The following is a 20,573-nucleotide window of genomic DNA, read 5'->3' as shown; positions in this document are numbered from 1 at the left end:
ACATTGGCCCACCTCTGTAATACGAGTAACCTTGTAAGTCGTTCTGGATAAGAGCGTCTGCTAAATGCCATAAATGTAAATGTAAATGTAAATGATCATGGCAAAATCTTCAGCTTGCCCACATCCAAAGTCATAATATTAATTAATAAATGCACTCAGTGTATCTATGTTAAGAGTAAAATAAATGATACTGGGTAGATACAATCAGACTCCTTTTGCATTAAGCAGCTAAAAAGTGGTCACATTTAATAAAATGTGCCTTGCGACAACTGCACATGCCCACATTGCAATGACTATATGGAAACCATACGTGCAGCCCTTCATCTGATGAAGCTTTCATAAAGCCCATATTTAAAATGCGGGTTTTTATGTGAGTATTTATAAAGCTTTGAATCACCTGCCCTTTCCAGGCAACGACTGTGCACAAGCCATAGCCCTGCCCACAAGCTAAATATGATCAGAGACCTTGGGTAAAAGTTATCAGACAGTTCAAACCTGTTGAGGTGCCCAAACATTTGCATGATGAGCCTTTCCACAAAAAAAAGTGTTCTTCTAGTCGCTTAACTATTCAACTATAAGTAGTCAGAGATGCTTAACTTTTGCATGCCTCTATATATATATATGAAAGATTCTTAACAGTAAAATTTACAACCCTAATCAGCACGTAATCTAATTTGAACTGGAGGGCTGTAAAAGCTACCCTCCAGTGTTAGATGGCTGGATTGATGGGTGGAGTTTAGAAATTGCCTCAAACAGAATTTGTACCCTGAGGGCAAAAGGTAAATTCAGTCAAGGAGAGGCACCAACAAATCACACAGCCATCACAGGGGCTCCACTTGCCCTGGAGGCATGTTCTAGAAAGTGACATCTGCAGCAAGAGAGAAAGCCTAACAAGTTCTGCCAGGCAGCCCTGGAATGTTCTGTATAGGGGGGAGGGAGGGAGGTGTGCAGAGTTTACAGCTCACTGAATAAACAATTAAAACACACACACACACACACACACACACACACACACACACACACACACACACACACACACACACACACACACACACCTGTGATGTAGGCCATACACTAACAAAAGGGAACTAAATTTACTTGATTCACAAGTGTACATAAATTACATATCACCAATGTCATGCAAAAACCTCGTATCTCCAAAATGGCAAGGAAAACCCCTACTTAACTTAAGTCAATGTGAAGACAAATGGAGGAGTCATCTGTATTGGTACATTAATCATTCAAATTTTCAAAACAATATTATGCCAAATTCAAGTCAAATTTAAATCAAAACGCTCTTAAAACAATCATCATTCATCTCTCCTTGTTGTCCCTCAACCATGACTTTCTCAAAAGAGCGCTCACCCACGCTGTGCACATGAGCAGGTGTATGTGTGGGTGGGCAGTAAACATTGCACAAACTTTTATCAAGACTGGGATAAACAGTGATGCTTCGCTTCCATTATCTGGCCTTGCGCGTTTCCGTGCAAGAAGGTAAAGCAAAACCACAGGCATTTAGCCATTATTCGCTACATTGAGACAAGACAAAGCAAATCTCCTGCCACAATGGCTGTGTAAACCATCCATTTTAAAATGCAGCTAAAACACACTCAATCTTGCACAAAGAACTTGTTCCATAACACTGTGTGATGATGCAACGGTCTGTTTGAAAGCGAAGGAAGCGTAGTAACAGATCTTGGGGAGGGGTAATTTTTGTTGTTTTTGCCTTTCATTTGACAATAATAAAATATCCAACTCACGAACATTAGAGTCATTACTATGGTTGGCGCACACATCTGTTTCAGCATTAGGGGTCTTTTTAAAAATGACTAGCAAAAATATGTTGCTTTTATCATCATCATCATCATCATCATCATCATTATTATAATAATAATCATCATCATCATCATATCTAAGTAAATCTGCCAATTCCTTCAGTATCATTACTGATGTGTCTAATAGCACCAAAATGAACATTTTTCATACAGTGGAACCCAGCATTGTGGTCTGAGGATGTCTTAAAACAGTAGCAAACAGACCGCTTTTTCAACACCTACAACCAGTGCAGCTCAACAATTTCTAGAATATAAACTGATCTGTTTGGAATAATATGTATTATTATTATGTGTGTTATGAGATATCAATTTACCTAGCATACATTCATGTGTGAGAAATACTAGTCTTCTTATAGTTTACAGGAAATAAATAAATAATAAATCAATAAATCAACTCTCTCAATCACAGACCTAAAGAGATTCTTATATTGCATCATTTCAGACAAAATGTGTCTGTCCATTGGTGACAGAAACAAAAAACTGCTATACAATGCTTCAAAAGTGAACACATCACACTGAGCCATCACAGAGTTATAAAACAAGCTTCTTTTTCTAAATGAAATGAAAGGGTTAATCTGTGTCCACACTTCTGACTTTAGGTCAGAATATGTAAATAAAATTTTAAAAAATTGTAAAAAAGATTGACAGATTGACAAATCAAGAGAGCGCGCGCAAGAGCGAAAGAAGGAGATGGGGAGAAAGAGGGAGAGAGAGCGAGCTAAAGTGAGTGAGAGAGAGAGAGAATGGGTGAGAATCAATAGGAAACAGGAGAGAGAATGAAAAGGGGGGATGAGATGAGATCAGATGAGATGAATGGGATATGCATTCATGCAGCTGCCCCCACATATTGACCTTTCATCGGAAATTGATTTAGAACTTGTTGATTTTTAATGAACTGTAGCAAACGCTGTGAGAGTTGGGCTTCCTTTTTCAAATTACAACACAAGTGGCAATCACCGGGGTACAAGCACCAAGCACCGCAATGGGAGTGACAGGTCTTCTGACCAAGAAGTACGTTTTCACATGGTTTGGCATGATGCCTTATGGTGCATTTTTTTCCTCTATGTGAAAATAAATCAAACCAAGGGGAAAACGCTCTAACCTCAATAACCGATTCAGAACAAACCAACTATAGGTCTGAAACTCCTGCAGTCTCAGGATGCCCTGCAATATTCACAGCACCTTTACAGTGTTCATGAGTTCCCATGTGTGGATAGGCTATACTGTTATTTTAATTCCTGTCGATCCATTTAAATGAAAACATCTGATGATGTCAATGGTATGACTATATACCTTGAATGTCAATGATCTGTTACTGTGCTGTATCAATTACTCAAATCCAGCAACAGCCTGTAGAACTGTCTTGTTGCAGTTACAAAATCAAGCAGCAGACTAAAGTCTTACACTCCAGTTTAAGTTTCTCACCCTTGCCAACAACCTAATCTGTTCTCTACCGTCTACCTCTACAATTCACCTTCTCGACTGTACCCATTAAAGCAAGCCTGTCAGACTCATTGGCACTCTCTGGATACCAAACCTCTGAATGCAGATTACCAACCTCACCTACCTGTGTCCTTACACTCATACCGCTGCATAACTGCAATGTCATTCCATGCCCATGCACCTGACTATGAATCTGATGCAGAGATCTCCTCCTAGCAGCTTGAACACAGGTGAAGTTTACTGTTAGCCCTGTACCTACAAACCTGCAGCAGTAACTTATAGACCAAATGATTTGAAAATGTGGCCATGGAGAGAAGGGCACCTTGCTGACACTGCCAGAGAAATAAGTGATAAACACTGCCTCCAGCCCAAACACTTCTGAACTGCACACTCTCTCAACTGTCCTGGTGTCTGATTTTCATAATGTCATAATAGAATATGGATATTTGTTATGTATACAGTGGGGTCCAAACACCTGTGACAAGTAAAAATGTATTTTTTATCTCCTACTTTTATTACCATTTTAAATATACAAATGAAATCATTATTAAAATAAAAGTAAATGGTAGAACACAAGAGAAAAATCTTGATATTTTAACGAATTTTAAATTTGCTTAGTATGACGGCATGTGATCAAGCTGGCATGGACACAAGCTTCAGTGGAAGAAATAAATCAATGATTAATAGCACAAATCTGCTTATATTTGATGCTAACTTACAAATATAACTTGAAATAGGTTCACATTCTCTATAAAACACTTCTATATTTAAGTTATTACAATATTCCTCAAAGCTAAATATGTAAAATTGCATCCACGGAAAAGTCAGACATGCAATGATGAAGCCATGAACGTTTGATCTATTAGTGTCATGCGTCAGCTGCGTGGGTGTGGCTTAAACCATATGACGAAATGTCTCATTTTTACATTTAAATATTCATGACTGACGTTATATTGATGGTCTATTATCATCATAATGAATTAGCTTGCTTTTTAAACAGAATTACCATAGTAATAATGTAAAAATTCACTAGTCAATCCAATTGTGTCACATAGTACTGGTTTCCTGCCGTTTGGATATCCCGGTGTGAGAATCACTGAGAAGCCAAATATACAGTCTTCGCTTATCAACATTAAGCCTTTAAATAAATACATAATAATAATAATAATAAAACCTGAATATCATTAACTTGACAGTCAGTGGTCACTACCAGCGTGTACACTCTGTACGTAGGATCAAAAGCTGGCCTATAGTGCACACCTAAAACCAGCGGTCCGTCACCAGTAGCACCAGTTCAACACACCATTCCAGCTCCGAGCGACACACACACACACACACACACACACACACACACACACACAGAGAGAAAATCGTGCTCTCTCTTGCTGACTTTCAACCACACTGAAAACTGTGCTGGCGCGCGACCACCTGCTCCTCTACCGAGTTTACAGACCCCAGCTCTGAGGTGAAACGAGAAACGACAGTGTGACCGACTAGAGAATGAGAAACAGAGACGGTGTGTGTGTGTGTGTGTGTGTGTGTGTGTTGCTCTTGCCCAGTGCACTCACCCCATGTGCAGACTGCAGAGACCAAATCACAGCCACCACACAAACCCTGCAGAAACACACACGAACAGACAGACTTCACATTGATCTGTGGATGAAGGCTCGGCTCTCTGCGAGCACTCTCCTCGATACCCCCCACACCCCCCCAAAACACAAAACTTTACACAGATTTAAGGCAACAAAGTAAACGCAGCTTGTGTTGAATGGATCCGCTCGTACGTACCACAGCTTCATCGTGCGAACTGGGAGCTAAACTGGCGTGGTTTATCTCTCGTCGTCCTCCTGTCTTCACCACGAGCCTCCGGCTTCAACCCCGTTGAGTTCATCCACTTCGAGGACGAAGAGACACACAGCAAACACACACACACACAGATCCGTTAGCACACTGAAGCACTCTGCAGCTTTACATTTTAATGCAATGTGTCACCATCACTGTTTGCAGCTCAGAAAGTGAGAAAAGCTGGACTCACGGTAAGGCTGCGGTGAAACGGCTCCTCCGCGCTCAACTCGACTCCACTCACCGCAACGAGTCCGCTCAGCAGCAGAGCAGGGGGCGGGGCTTCCACCTGTCAATCACACCAACTCACAGCTTCACCCCGCCGAAACAATAATGAGTCTTACAGGTGGGACTGCTGAAGTTAGAGCAACCAGAAATGCGCACAAAATACTAGACATGTGTAATATACCGAGGTACAGTTAAACAAATCTGATCACATTTATTACATTAAACGTTGAAAACTATTTTACCAACGACGAGTTATCCAGTAATACCTAACAAAAACAAAAACAGTGTTTACGTCTTTTCTAATACGACGTTTAATGCACGAGGGCTAATTTACAAAAGATACATTAATAAATAAATAATATAAATAATACATCAATAAAGACATGCTGATCTATTTATATAAGAAAGTTAACTGGTCCAGATGCGATATAATCTAGAGTCCAGAGTTTAAAAACCTTTACTGTCCCGACAGTTAAGCACAGAACAGATAAACGTTTAAAACGTTGAAAACGTTTAAAACGTTTAAAATGCACATTAATCGATATGCCAAGAAATAACGCAAGCTAGGTAGAGGAAATACTGATCGCTGAGTGTGTGATGCGGTCTACCTCCGCCGTGACACTGAACCGCAATCTTCACAATTTCATAATTCACCATTTAAAACCACACAGTCACATCCTGACCCACACGTTTAATGAAATATATCACCCCAAATCATCATCATATTTTAGTTTTTCTTACTTTAGAAAGTTTTATATAGCTATTCTAAGTTTTTTGAGGGAGGGACCAAACAGTTTGTAGGGCGGAGGGATCGGAAGTAGTCCGGCGCGCAGGTTAAGGGGAAAGAGAAAAAGTGAAGGCTGCAGTAGAGGCTAGTGAGCGGTCCTAACACCAGACAGCTTGGAGACTTTAGAAGAATTCGCATTTTTTACCTTTAAAAACAGCTTTTCTGATCACTGCAAAGTTAGCAGAGGAATATGAGCAGTTTTATACGTACTCATAGTCTTTATAGCTGTCAATGCTGAGAGGGCAGATTCTTTAAGAACTAAATAATGAATAAAAAGTTGAAGAGTCTGGTCAACCTCGTCGCGGTGCTGCTGTTCATAACTCTTTGCTGTGGGGTGCAGGACTCTCAGTCTGCGGTGAGTACCCTCGTGCACTTGTGCACTTGCTTTGTAGAGAAACTTTGTAGAGGAGCGACCTGGGACTCGAGAGTTGCTGGTAGACTCGCGCACACATACGCGAGCTCGAGCGCGAGCGCGAGCGCGCTTCTCCGTTTAAGTGTGGAAGTGTAGAAACGCGGGTGGTTTTAACTAGCTACTTTACGAAAGTGTGGCAGAAGTGTTTTTTTTTCCCGCGACTTTTAAACTAGCTACGTCTGCGCTCGGTGGTGTGTCCAGTGTGCTACCGCGGTGTGTTTGCGGCGTCCCGCGCGGCTGACGGCCCGTCCTCGCGGCAGGTTGCTCGCGCTAACTCACTCGCTGTTCACGCGCATCTCATTTTCCCAGGGTTTCCACGGCAGGGGGGCGACTTGTAGAAACACGCAGACCTTCGCTTTCTCTGCCGTTTTAGTGGAAAAAAACCCGAACACAAGCCTAAAGCTTGGTTAGCTGTTGGAGGGAGATTCACTGGCTTGCTTCAGGGGCTGTGGGGCTTGTTTTGGGTGAAGTAGTTAGCTAGGTGTCCTTTGTCTCTCCGGTAAAGAGCAGTGAAACCGTGATAAACTATGAGCGTTGCTTTAAACCTGAGCTACCTCGTTTTTCTGAATAAGTTGCTCGATGCATGGTTTTATCTTGAAGACCAGCTATAGGGGCCTGAACTGGCTGCAAGTGATGTGCAACAGATGTGCAGGTTTGTGAGCACTGGTGCTGACAGTGGCACCGGGTGTTGAGAAGCCTGAAGCCAGTGCATGTCATTCACATCAGCCTGAGAGGACTGGTGGTCTGAGGACCATGTGTTGAGATGGACTGAACGTTTTGTCCATTCATCGAAACACCACAGATGTTGGCCCACTATTCTTGGTAAATATGTTGACCTGTTTCTGAATCTTTTGGATCAGCTGGCGAGTCCCTGAAGCTGCGTTATCACAAGATCCATGGCCTGATCTCCAACTGTCAGTCTACCCACCAGCAAGACTGACAGGAGAGGACATGTTCTCCGAGGCGCGCATCGCCCCAGGCACTGATGAGCGCCTTTATCGTGGTAGGGGTAGCTTTCTCTGAAATAATGGCAACGTGTCATACATGCATACATTTCCCAGTGGGCATTGTGGCCGCCCCTTCCCAACAGAGTAGGAATGTAGTTTGGACATCCCTCATTGTTTGATTGAGTCCTGGAATGTAGTAGATCTCTAGGAATCTGAGAGCTTTTCTGCAGATTCCTTGGGTTCTGCCCCATCTTGCAATTTAAGATGTATAGTGGGAGGGGTGAGGGGGCTTGTCAACTGTCACTTTATTTGGGAGGGGGGGTTAACTACCCTTGGGGAGTGGCATATAGACTCATAGCCACCCCTTCCCCCAATCTGGAGTGCAAGACCTTCAGGTCAATTCAAAGATGACCGTTCACTTCAGACACAGCCTATTGTCCAGGCAACCTTTTAACCCCTGCAGGCCTCCAGGAGAGGGCCTGTCTCGTACATACCTTCCCCGACCCGACTACGTGCCTACACGTTTGCATGATGCTAGTGTGTCTTATCAGGGAGACAGAGTGTAGTGCCAGGCATTGTTCACACTATGGCTGGTCTACTTCAGGTTGTCTGCAACCACAGGAGGCCCCCTCTCTTGTGAAGAGGAACTTAAGAAGTTTGGAGCCTAGAGAACTGAATGAAGCATGCATTCACGCCGACTAAGATGCAGGCACTGGAACCAAAAGTGTATTAACCCCTTGAACCCTAACCTTATTATTCTGTTACTAATGTTAAGACTAATTTGCATATCGCTTATTATCCATTAACTACTATCAACAGTTCAGATGTAGGTTGTGTTGTTTAGGTGAGGAGCTGACGTGTGGGCCCTCCTACATTCCCCGAAATTCTTAAGAATTAATGCCGAGGTCTGTCTTGTTCTTGAGTGACCGTTTCAGCCATTTGGTTTGTATACAAACTGTTTCTTTTCCATTTCTGTTCATGAGCAAGCAACCACCATTGCATGCATTGCCTCACACAGCGAATCCCATCTAAAAGTTATTGAACTAAGCTGCAGAAGGAAAGGATCTCAGTGTACCTCTTAGGACTGATATCTTCTCAAGGCCTCAACAGTTCAGTACTTTCCTGCAGGACTTATTGGGAGATGTAGCTCAGAAAACCTGTCCCGGGACAACTGAAGAGAGGGTGCCTCGACCTTCTCCCAACAGTGAGGATCACCCAGCAGTGTGGGAACCTTCTTACCCCCCTTTTTTGGAATGTCAAAGCCTTTTAACTCAGCCTAGAGTGGAATGCACGCTTGTGATTCCAGCCTAATGCCTCCATGAGACAACGCCCTCTAGTGGGAGCGGAGACTGTCAGCATGTGTCTTGCAATTTCATTTGTGCTGGAGTTCTTTAAAAGGGCCACTTTTCCTGACTTAAAATGATACTTGTTGTATTCCGTGCCTTTTTTGTCGTCCATGTTTTTAACCACATAGAGCTTATATTATTCCAGGAGACGCTTTTAAGTCAAATGAGACTCGTTATATGAGATGCTTTAAGTTGGAAATGAGTTTTTTTAGACCCCTGGTGATAGAAATCTTTGGCTTCCAGGTGAAGGAGGTTGCCTGTAATGCACACCGTGGGGGTCTCCTTTGAACCTGTCACACATGAAGTAATCTGCAACCTCCTCTCGTCAGTAGTGTGTGTGTGTTGTGTGTATGTGTGTGAACACATTTTTAATGGAAGTCAGTATAAATATATAAAAATAGAACTATAGATAAATAAAAAAAATAGAAAAATAGAACTGCCAGATTTAAAAATAGCAAGGCATTTTGCATGTAAGCGGTGATGTGATGCTTATATTTGTGTGACTACTAAGTAAATTGACTACTAAGATAATTTTTGTAGTGATTTTTGTGTAATATATATATATATATATATATATATATTACACTTACATACAATATTATTACAATATACATTAAGTAGCATAAATATTTTTTAATTATAATATAATTAATTTTATATATAATATAATTACATATAAAATAATAATTTAATTACATGAAACCAAGTTTAATTAAGCTCTTATAATTAAACATGCAGCTAGTGTTTGTTAATAACTGACAAAATCAACAATATGCCCAGTAGACTATTATGATTCAAGTTATCATGATAGCGGTAAATGTCTTCATGTTGCCAACCCCTACCCACTCACCCCCAAGAAGAAACACACAGCAAACAACATAATATCATAGGCTGTGAGTATATGGTCCTCCCGATTCAGCATTTTACAATGACTTTAGCTCAATACCCAAACTTAGTGAAAAACATAAAACACAGTGGTGCCATCTGTAGTGTTCACTGATCATGAGTTAATTTGGCGGTGCATTTGCCTGCCTGAGTGGCAGGGTGTGAGTGGACAGTCACGTGAATGACCACAACATCAACCGGCTGTGTGCGTAGCCACAACATCCTTTCAGACTGTAGATATCCACCCGGAGCACACAGACAAGACTGGAGGTGTTACCTGCATGGAGCTCGGGTGGGTGGTGGCAGGTTTCGCAGGGCCTCCAAGCAACCTGTGATGGCTTGCTTGCTCTTTCGTGCTCTCTCTCTCTCTCTCTCTGTCTCTCTCTTTCTAAATTCCACTGTTATCTCACTTCACCTTTCACAGTCACCTGTGCAGAGAAAAAAAGGGAAGAAAAACAGCCTGCTAACCCTGGCAACCTTTACATGGGTATTCACTGTTTCGAACTTAGATTGGGCTTTAATTAGTTCAGACATCACACAGAGTATTTGTTCCTAGAAAGCTGTTGTTTTGGGGATTTTTTTCTGATTGCGAGCTAAAAGAGACTGCATGCTTTTGGCTCATTCTCGCCATGACCTTACTCACACCACGTCACTCGCTTCGCTTAATCCTAAGCTTAGTTGGAATGTGTTTATGGAGCGTGTAGAGTGTGTGTGGTGCACTGTAGGCCCTCGCTGTGTAAGCAGTGCATGCTCAGGTCCGCAAGGAGATGGAACGTCCTTTAGGGCTCACCTGCACTGCGTTTTGACTAGGATATCTACTGTCATCAGTCAGAGATCCCTCTTACACACACCTGCATGTCCCACAGTATTGGAAAGATGTACATAGGAAATTGTCAAAGGTTATTCCCCATTGTGTCTTCAGAGGGCCTCTCATTTACTGCCTTTTACCACATTTAAGATTTTTAAGATTTCTAGCCTTTGTGTCGCTCCCTCAATTTGCATGTTAGAACCTCCCCTGTTACATGGGAGCAGGCTATTCTAGACTCCTGACGATGGAGAGCTGTGGTGTTCATAGCCTTTAAACATGTGACCTTCTGTCTTTTGACAGCTCATTTACTAATGTTTGGGACTAATGTTTTACTAATCATTTTAAGTTGGCCTACCTTTACATTTTTCATGGTGTATTCGAAAGGGGGCAGTGGTGGCTTGGCGGTTAAAGTGCCAGGCTATTGATGACATGGTGGTGGGTTTGTTAGCCCTCTCTGCTCCAACTGGATGGCTGGGTTAAAGGCGGAGGCCAAATCCCATGGTGGAATATGGTTGTCTTGTGTTGTATAAAGTTTATATTAAAAATGAACTATATTTAATTGTATTTACATTAACAATAAAAGTATATAAGAACCATAAACACAGACACTTGTGTGTGTGCGTGTGTATAGAACAAAAAGCAATAGAACAAACAAGGCTGTGTGTAAATATACAAATGTCATTGCACTCAGAGCTTGTATTTACAGAGTGGCATTAGCTTATTTATCCACTTGTTTTCTAAAGAAGACAAACAGCTAAAGCTGTTGAATTCCCACTCTATCCATTTAATGCCTGTCATTCAATAGCAGTGACACTTGAAGCTCTAAGCATTTTGCGTGCCTGTGTTTGTGGACAGTCTTACTGGCAGCAGGTAGCATAAATGTGCTGAGATTCAGTTTGAGTTACTAGTGTGTGAGCATGTGTGTTTGGCAGGGGGTTCTTACAGTGTGGTGTGAATGGCCTGCAAATGCCACTTAGTCTTAGCAGGTGGACACTGATCTTCTTTTACAAACCTCCAGTGTTTAGTTAAGCAATTAAGTAATTACTCCTGCATTACTGTCTTACTTCACATCTAACTAACCCCCCCCCTTCATTTTTTCACCTCATTCTCACTCCCTCCTTCTTTCTTTCTCCACCCTTTCTCTTTTCTCTTCTTCTCATTCTCTACACTCTCTTTCACACTCCCTCTTCTTCTTCTTGCTTTCTCTCGGCCCGTTCTCTCTCTGCTATCTATTTGCTCATTCTTTCTAAGCTTGGTTTGAAAGTAAACTGAGAAACTGGGTGTTTGAGAGTGGGTGGTTTGTTACACTGTACACACATCTGCACTGTTTGGTCTACAGATTAAGAGGTCATCAAACCATGCTTGTGGAATGTGAAGGAAAGGGGAGGGGGGAGTGCAGCTCACACACTATCAGAAGTGCTTCCTTCTTTCCGTATGTCTTTGCTTGTAACACCAAATTTCAAACCAGATGTTCCATTAGTTCATTTCCTCTCTTTTATATTCTCCTCCTCCTGGGCGGCTGCTGGGTTCTCTCAGCTGAGCTGTATCGCTCTCCATCTCAGACTAGAAGAATCTGATGTACCCACAATTTGCTGCATCCAGACATAAGGGTTTTTGTTATGTCCTCCTGGTCCTGTCTTACACCTTGAAGCCTATCCCTACCTAAAGATCAGATAGTCCTCCCCAACATAACCCATATTGCTACAGGTTGTACATTTTCAGGTCCACTGAAGTGACTGTTTACCCAGAAACACTAGATCTTACTGTACATTATTAAAACCTGGGCATGAGTTTAGTAAACCTTTCAGAGTCATAACAGTGTTATCACCCTAATGTATTCACACTGTTCTAGCTTTACAAAAAACAGATGCTGTTTTATGCTAAATTTGCCCACTCCTGGTCACTGAACATTGTCTAAGTAGAAAATAAGTAAAGTAATTGACTACAGAGAGCACATCTGTGCACACTGTAGTGTACAATTACTGTTTCTTTGCTTGATTTTAGGGCTGCCACAAATGGCTATTTTTCTAGCAATTGAATCTATTGAGTATTTTATTTATTAGTCGATTCATTCAAGTTCCTTTTTTGCTGAACACTAAAAAGAAGGTGTTTTTTATACATACTGGCACCGCAGCCTTAACATTTTCTTATATTTTCATATTCAGTGGGTGGCAGACATGTATGTAAGGAATGTATTTAGACATTAGATCGATTAGAATAGGGCTTGTTGTCTCATCGCGCCAGTGCTGTGGTAGGCCTTTGACATGTTACGCAGTGTAAAATCACCTTTCGGTTTGTAAAGGGTTACTTGTGTCTTCGAATAGTGTAAGAACTATGAAAGTAGAGGTAAAAAAAGGGGTATCGGTCATTCTGTTTGATTATTAGCCTCACCAAACCTTCTCTTTTGTGCTACTGTGAAGACAGAAAAGCCCTCCAATCTTCAGACCACTTTTACAGCCATATCATTTGATGTTTATGGACACTAACATTGAGTTGTGCTTTACTTTTATTTTAACCACCTCCAGATGTTTTATTATGCACACTCTTTTACCCGCTCCTGCACCACAGCTGGTGAGCAGTGTTTAAGGTGAATCCCTTAGGCTATTTGGTCATGTTTCTCTGAACGCAAGGGAGTCCCATTCACTTTACCCTCCTAGGCTGCACTTTTAGCCTCCTTTGAAACTTTGAGAGATTTAAAGGTGTTGTTTTACCCATTGTGTTGTCATGTTCAGTAAGGCTGGTAGTAGATCCACACTGGAGGTCTTGTCTTCTACTGTACGTTATATTGTTTTGTTCATTTCTCAGATTCGGCTACACAGCTATGGAGAGACGGCCATGCATGCATACCATGTCTGAGTATCAGTAATGGCCATGAAACCTTTCAAAGACATGTCTGTTCAGGTTAAGTTTATGGCATAGTATGCCACTGACCTGAAACCAGCCTCTAAATCAAATTCTTACATTAAGCGTGTCCACAAAGCCGGGAGAGATTAGGCATAGAGAAGGCAGAGGAGAGGGCTGAAAAACAGGCCTCATTGATGACTCCCATCCAAAAAATAAGATGAAGTACACACAACCAAGTGGGGTCTATGTAATGGTTCTTTAACTTGAAAATGGTGTAGTACCAAGAAAGATTGTTACAAAAATATATATAACCCATTTTTGCTGAGATTGAGATCATTGCTATTTTTACCACTTGAAAAAAAATGGCAGCCATCCAGCCATAAAAATGTATTACATGAAAGGTTTTTTAGACTAGTGTTTATTTCCGGGTCCGGGAGTGCTTGCTCTGAGAGTTCAATACGTTTGGTCAAGTGTGACAGCAGGTTTTGAGCCCGGGAGCGGCCCAAAGAACCGTTCTGAAGTGAGCCTGGGGGGGGCGGTCGGCTGCGCGTGAGTGTGATTGGTTCATTTTATCACATGACTGTTTTGACTTTAACAGTGCTACGGTGGTGGTGCTTCTGTCCTCACCTGCTAACTCAACCTTTATGATTCCTCTCTACTCCTGGCTAGCACTGAATTAGCATGTTTAGCCAGCATAAATACGGATGCAAGTTGTGACTTTGGGTGATCAGCCTTGACATTGATTATGTGGCTCAAAATGAGAGCCAGCTGAATTAACCAGCGTTAAGACTACCTGAGCTTTTCGGCTTAACTTATAACATATATATTATATGAAGATATTAGTTATATTAGTATGTTAGTGGAACGGGGGGGTGGGGGGGGGTGGTTGGGATGAGTAGCCACACGAGTGAACCTAGGTCTTACCATTTTGCAAAAACGTACACAGCAAAGTGAGGATGTGATGGCACTCAGGTACAGGCCTTGATGGATATGATGGTTAACGGAATTCTATCTTTCTTCCTGTCTTTTTCCTATCTAGGTCTTCTGGTTCTGCACAGGCTGTTGAGGATGTTTGGGTATTGAGGCAGCGTGCTATGTCATGTTTGAAAAGGTCCGCATAAAAAAAAACTAAACACTGAGGCTTCACCTAAAACCCAAGGCAGTGTCAGGTCTGCCAGGTTATGAGAACAGCGAGAGTCAGGCAGACGGGAGAGAAGCTCCAGCACATTCCTGATGGATGTGATAGTGGCTTTGTTGTCTTTGCGGCGTGGAGAGCAACGCTGAATCAGGCGTTTGAGAGGGAGGCTGTGGGATACTGATCTGGGGTCAGGTCTGATTCTAAAAAGTGTACATAAGGCATTGTGTGGAGGTGCAGTCAGTCACACTGTGTAGCCATCAGCTATTCAGAGATTGGCGACTGTCAACTGTAAACCAGTGTCCCCAGGAATGAGGGGCAGTGTGTCTGATCGTCCGGGTTCACTTCTTTTGAAATCCTGCTTAGTAATGTCTCTCACTCTCACTCTCACTCTCTCACTTTAATGTGTTGGTGGAAAACCTTGTAGCCAGTTCTTTATAGAACTCTTTGAAATAGTTCTATAAAGCTCCAACAGGGTCCTATAAAGACACTCAACTTAAAAAGAGGTGCCCTGACCCTCGGGGGTCACAAGTTCGAATCCCAAGCCATACTGCTTTGCTATCAGCGGCTGGAGTCTAAGAGAGCACAATTGCTCGGGGTCTTTCTGGGTGGGTAGATGGCGCTCTTTCGGCTCATCACTACAGCACTCCAGTGTGTCGGCTGCCCAGCAATGCCACATTAATGGCAGTTGGAAAAGAAGTGGTGGCTAGCTTCACATGTTTCGGAGGAGACGTGTTAAGTCCTTTTAGACCCATCTAGTGTTTTTTGTTTGTTTTATTAGGCTAATTTGTAACTAAAGTAGGTTAAACGTAACTCATAAAACCACCTCTCTCACTCCAATAAAACTATATTCAGTGGCAAAATACAGTTTTACACCCATTGTACACGCATGCCTTAACTGACCCAGACAAAAATGTTCCTTGGAATGACTTTGTTTACACTCTTTCCATAAAAGCCATTCCAGGGGCCCAAAAAGGTGTAAAATCATTGGAATATTCGTCCCCGGTTGAGAGTGATCATATTTAGCTTTTTGTTGTTGTAGTTGAGCTCAGCTATAACTCAATAAAACATTCTGAGTGCAAGCAGTGTTCAGAATGATGGCAAACTTTGACGAAATTATTCTGTCATTCCTCATCTGACAACCTTATTGGCAGCTACAGGATGCGAGTGTGTACGCTGCACAGTTTTCTGATGATTTCTTAAGCACTTTTACCCAATTACTCTGAACTGTGCTGTACCAATTTAGTAAACAACTAAGGGACAAACCTACCTCCAAAGAGTGTAAATCTGACCACTGTAATGTTTCATAATAAAACCGAGAGAAGTATGGTTCAGAGTTTCAGACTACTGTGATCTCCGCAGACTCTCAACAGTGTTTTTCATATTACTTCAGTATCATGATTGACACCATACTCAGACAAATCTGTCTTTCAGTGCAAATGAAGGAAATGAGCACAAATTGGTTCTTTAGATGGAGCATTTCCATAGCAGGTAACAGCACACCTTTGCTATTCCTAAACCAGTTAAAAACACTGGAGAGCCTCACAAACTACAAACTGCAAACTATGCTAAAGAGAATGAAAGGAATCCCGACAGAAACGCATAGATCTTTATGAGGAAAAGTAGGTCTGTAACATGAGGATTGCTCATAAATCAGAAATCCATGTGATTCTAATTTATTTTAAAGAACAATTACTAGTGAAGAAAATGAAAAAATGAAAAAGTAGTAGAGCAGACTGTGACCTGTATATTTACTCCAGTTAAGCCCCAGTATATCATGCCATTTAGTCTTATTCACCATTTCTCACTCTGCTCAGTGCACTCCACAAGTTCTCTCTCTCTGACTCTGACTGATTGAATTCAGGTGGAGTCACCTCAGTAATTTGTTCCCTACGTCACTCTTCTACTCTACAAGAGTGTTTACTTATGTTCTCATCAAGAGAACCACAGTGGGGAAGGCATGATGGGACTCTGGTTTTATTGTTGGAGTTTTTTTGTGACAGGAAAGAAAGAGGGATGCCAGGTGAGGAACAAACCACTGGATGGATGAATAGGTAGTGAGTGGAGTCAAAGGTTGGCCTTGATCTAGATGTCTGTCAGTTCCCTCCTCTTTCTGCCCCTACTTGTGGAGAAAAAACGCAAGAACAGATGAAATCTTTACTCCCCTTTCCTCTGTCTCGTTCTTTCTCTCTCTCTCTCTCTCTCTCTCTCTCTCTCTCTCTCTCCCTTCTCTCTCTCTCTTGTTTATTCTGTTTTATGTTTCCTTTTGCAAAATAAGTTTATATACATCTCTGCTTTTAGTAGATTTGTGTACTTATAGGCAATGTTATCCTTTTTGAAGGTGCATCATGAATGAGCAACCTCTCCCTGTCTTTGTGTCTTTGGATAGCAATCGCAGACTCTCAGGTGTTTGTGTTGTGTCTAGGTATGCTTAGTGTTCCACATGCTAACAACAGCTTTCACATTAAGCAGATTCCAGTTCACTTAGAAATGTGACTTTCAAAGCCTTGTTGTTTCTTGCCATTAAAATCAGGATAGCATATAAAGGTACAGTACCGTGAATCTTTTTTTAAGGTTTCAGACTGCTTGGTGTCTACCATCAACATGCTTTACTTCTGTACAGGGAAAGCAACCAGCATCAGACAAAGTGAAGTCACATTAAAACACCTGGTTTCCATTGTCTGGTTGCCTAGGCTACTTTCAGTCTAGGTGGTAATTTATTTAAGTATTGATATGTAAATGGATTGTTTTGGACTTTAAACTGTCATTATGGTGAATAGCTACAACTTCTCATAGTATAAAACATGTCCACAACAACAGTTATGGAGTATTTAATAGGGCACACTCTGAACCATTTTACATAGCATCCCATTTCCATTTCTGTGGTTGTCGACTTATCGACTCATCTTCCAAGGATGTCACAGTACAAGACTGTTATTTCTGGGTGGTGCGAAGGTACACGAGACATACGTTTAAAAATGTTATGAGTTATGTATTAACTAAAAGTTTGGGAGAAGAACTACGCGCAAACTCCCCCCCTTCATTACTAAGCACTATTAAACCGCTTCTCTCCCCTCTCCTTCTTGTGATGAAAATGCGCACCTCACCACGCCCCTGCTTCTCCTGAGGGTCCAGTTCTGCTCAACCTCTGCCTGGTAAGGGGGGAGGTCTGGCTTCAGATCCCACCAGCTCGAAGCCCCCCAGAAATCCAGCCCAATTTTCTTGAGTTCTCCTTCCTTGCCTCAGCCAAGCAAGTGTGGTCTGCACTTCGCAAATTTGTCATTGTCATGTGTTTCATATTTACCCTAAAATATTTTGTTTTCATAAACCTTCCAAATATGTTTTAAAGCTACAATTTTTGTCATTAGTATTTAAGATATAAAATATTTGCATTTGTAGGTTTCAAAAGCCACTGTTAACCTTCAAACTTAGAAGTTAGAAGTGTCTTTGCTCTCATGCAATCTAGCACAGTGCAGCTGTTTCATTCAGACTTATTCCTTAATATTGTGTTATTTTGTTTGACCAACAAATATTTTTTGTATATTCTATGTAATCTTGGCACAAAAATAAGCTGAAGAAACAACCTTCTAGTCATGAACAAAAAAACCCCCAGTGATATACTGTAAAACCATCAGACTTTACACTCAAAAACATCAGACACTAGAAAAGTAGTGTGATACATTGTTGTCCATTCTGTCCTGCCCTAGAGTCTATATTTGCATTTGAAGTTTATGTTAATAAAGATACATGAATTAATAGTGTATCAGGACAGGTCTATATCAAACCATTCTTCATCCAGTTGAGGTCTGAGCCTTCGGTATATAGCCTAGTGTCTCATAATCTATTTTTGAATAGATTAAAAAATAGACATATCAGATATTAATAGTAGTCAAATCAGATATTAATATCAGGTACTCAGATATCCGACTGGACTGACTGCTCGCAGTAGCAGTGCAATCATAGTATAATATTGTGTATCCATATAGGGCATCCAAAACCTAGGTGTTATTGCCAATACTGTAGACATCTTGCCTGTCTTCGAAGAAAAGGATCTACTCTGTGTTTGCTTCTCTCTCAGTGTCCCAGATTTTTTGTTGCTAACCCACATCCTCCTCCTCTCTCCAGTCTTTCTTTCTTTGTCCTTTTTTCTTGCTTGCTTTCTGTGTCCCTGTGTCTTATCCTCTCTCTCATCTGCTTCTGCTATCAAAGAAGAGAGCTAGTAGCTCCCCCTTGCTACTTTGGGACATCTAGTCATGTGCATGTGTGTGTGTGATGTTTGTGTGCAATGTATGCAAGGGGGCTGTAGAGGTAATGATGATCCCCTCTCTCGAGAAGAAGCTGTAAATGTTTACTCCATTTCCTGTAAACAGTGGCCATGGTGACAGGATGGTCAGGTCCATGTCTATCACTTTTCTGTACATATAAGCAGATTCTCTACAGTAAATCAGATCATACGTCACTATTTACACTTGAGAAGTTTGCTGTACGCAGCTAATAGATCATCTGTCTTACGATTAAGCTTTAGGCCGGCAGTGATGCCTTACTGCTCTCAGGTTATTTATCTTCTCCTGCGTGCCTCGTAAACAGTTTGATGTATAGTTTAACGAACAGCTGTGTTTAGGTTTGCCCGGCATCCTCCTGTCTAGAGAACTCCAAAGCACAGGCTTAATGGAGTGTACATTACAGGGATACAGCAGCTTCACAGTGACTTCCTATCTCTATAAAATGAAAATGACACACATGTGTAGAGTACCCCTTAGTGTATACATTGCCATGACAGTGAGAATCACATAAGACCAGTCAGAGTAAGAGGAGCAGCTATGCTACCTGAGTTTTCGGTTGGTGCTTTGTTTGGTTTTTGCTTTCAAATGATGGCGGACACGTGGAAATGTACTTCACATGAGCTGCATGCCAGGCCCACTGCCGACAACACAAAACCTTTGGATGAAAGGGTGCAGTAGGACTAGTCTATTCTGATCCTGTGTACACATGGATGTATTCTATTATTATTAACAGATTATCAGGCTGCAGTTACACAGGGCTGATGTCAAAAAGTAAAAAACAGCTAAAATGGAGCTACAACAATATGCATTATCATCATGCAAATAGACAACTGATTTGGCAACATTGGCAGTTAATAATAACTGGATGTATGTTTGTTGTTTTTTATTCATTTTTGTTTGAGTAATCTGATATAATCCAATCTAATTGTGAATGCAGAAAAAAATCTTTTATCTGCGTCTGCTGTCTCTGCTGCCCAGACCTTTCTCACATCGCTCTGGCATCTAAGGCATTCCAGTGCCTAGACTCCTTTTGTGCTGGAACAACACAGGAAATTTCGGACATGTGTCTGTGGCCGACAAAAAAAGGCAAAGAAAACAAAACTATGGCTTTATGTTATCACTGAACTTCTAAATACTGTTATTTCAAGTCCCGTAAAAAAGTCAGTTTTATATAAAACTGCTGGAGTTTCAAAGTGCTCTTTCTCAGTTCTTAAACTCACACTGAAATAATGAGCTGCTGACTATATTTCCATATTCTGTATGTTTACATATATATAATCCTAAAACCACATTGAAGAATGTAATAAAACAGAAACATATAAGGAACTCCTGTAAGCAGTGCTGATTAATTTGAGCACTGCCATGCAAGACTCCACATTGGCCTACAGGTTTTGACATGTACAGAAGATAAAATCTGATCTGCAGCTCCCAGTGCAGGAGACAACATGCTTTATACTGCTCTGAGAGCCAGCCTGGACCCTGCTGACTCTTAATGACAGATCTAAAGTCAGTGCTCTGTGGTTCTATGGTTCAGCTCTATACAGAACTCAGCAATAAAGCTGATCTACATGCTGCAGTGCTTCTAAACGCACCACCTGAGCCTCCCGGGCGGGCTGCCCTCATGTGGTCAAGCATAGGTGTTACTACACTCAAAGCACAGGCATTTGGCTTCAGTTCAAATATCCCTTACAGAAGAGTCTGCAAATATTTCCTCAGGCTCGCCAGGTTTTAGAGCAGATTTCATATCTAAATGGGATAAACAGGCTTAGATGTTTTGT

General features: G+C 41.5%; 2 protein-coding genes across 5 annotated transcripts in view; one reads left to right on the top strand and one right to left on the bottom strand.

Moving 5' to 3' along the window:
- col4a6 (collagen, type IV, alpha 6) overlaps positions 1–5,355 on the bottom strand; it is a 98,494-nt gene extending 93,139 nt beyond the window's left edge. For 3 of the 4 annotated variants that reach the window (XM_072687563.1, XM_072687561.1, XM_072687564.1), the window contains exons 1-3: positions 5,314–5,355; positions 5,067–5,172; positions 4,847–4,892 (exon numbers count right to left, since the gene is read on the bottom strand). In XM_072687563.1, the coding sequence (XP_072543664.1) occupies positions 4,847–4,892; positions 5,067–5,077 (57 nt within the window). In that variant the 5' untranslated portion in view covers positions 5,078–5,172; positions 5,314–5,355. Of the gene's footprint in view, positions 1–4,846; positions 4,893–5,066; positions 5,196–5,313 lie in introns of those variants that run through there. The other variant, XM_072687562.1, reaches the window with a different exon arrangement.
- An 883-nt stretch (positions 5,356–6,238) lies between these two features.
- Positions 6,239–20,573, top strand: part of col4a5 (collagen, type IV, alpha 5 (Alport syndrome)) — a 51,428-nt gene continuing 37,093 nt past the window's right edge. Inside the window, exon 1 of the mRNA XM_072687560.1 lies at positions 6,239–6,490. Coding sequence (XP_072543661.1) covers positions 6,401–6,490 — 90 coding nt within the window. The 5' untranslated portion in view covers positions 6,239–6,400. The remainder of the gene's footprint in view (positions 6,491–20,573) is intronic.

This window comes from Salminus brasiliensis, chromosome 9 (genome assembly GCF_030463535.1).
Source record: "Salminus brasiliensis chromosome 9, fSalBra1.hap2, whole genome shotgun sequence".
Lineage (NCBI taxonomy): Eukaryota > Metazoa > Chordata > Actinopteri > Characiformes > Bryconidae > Salminus > Salminus brasiliensis.
This window is presented reverse-complemented; position numbering and strand designations above follow the sequence as displayed.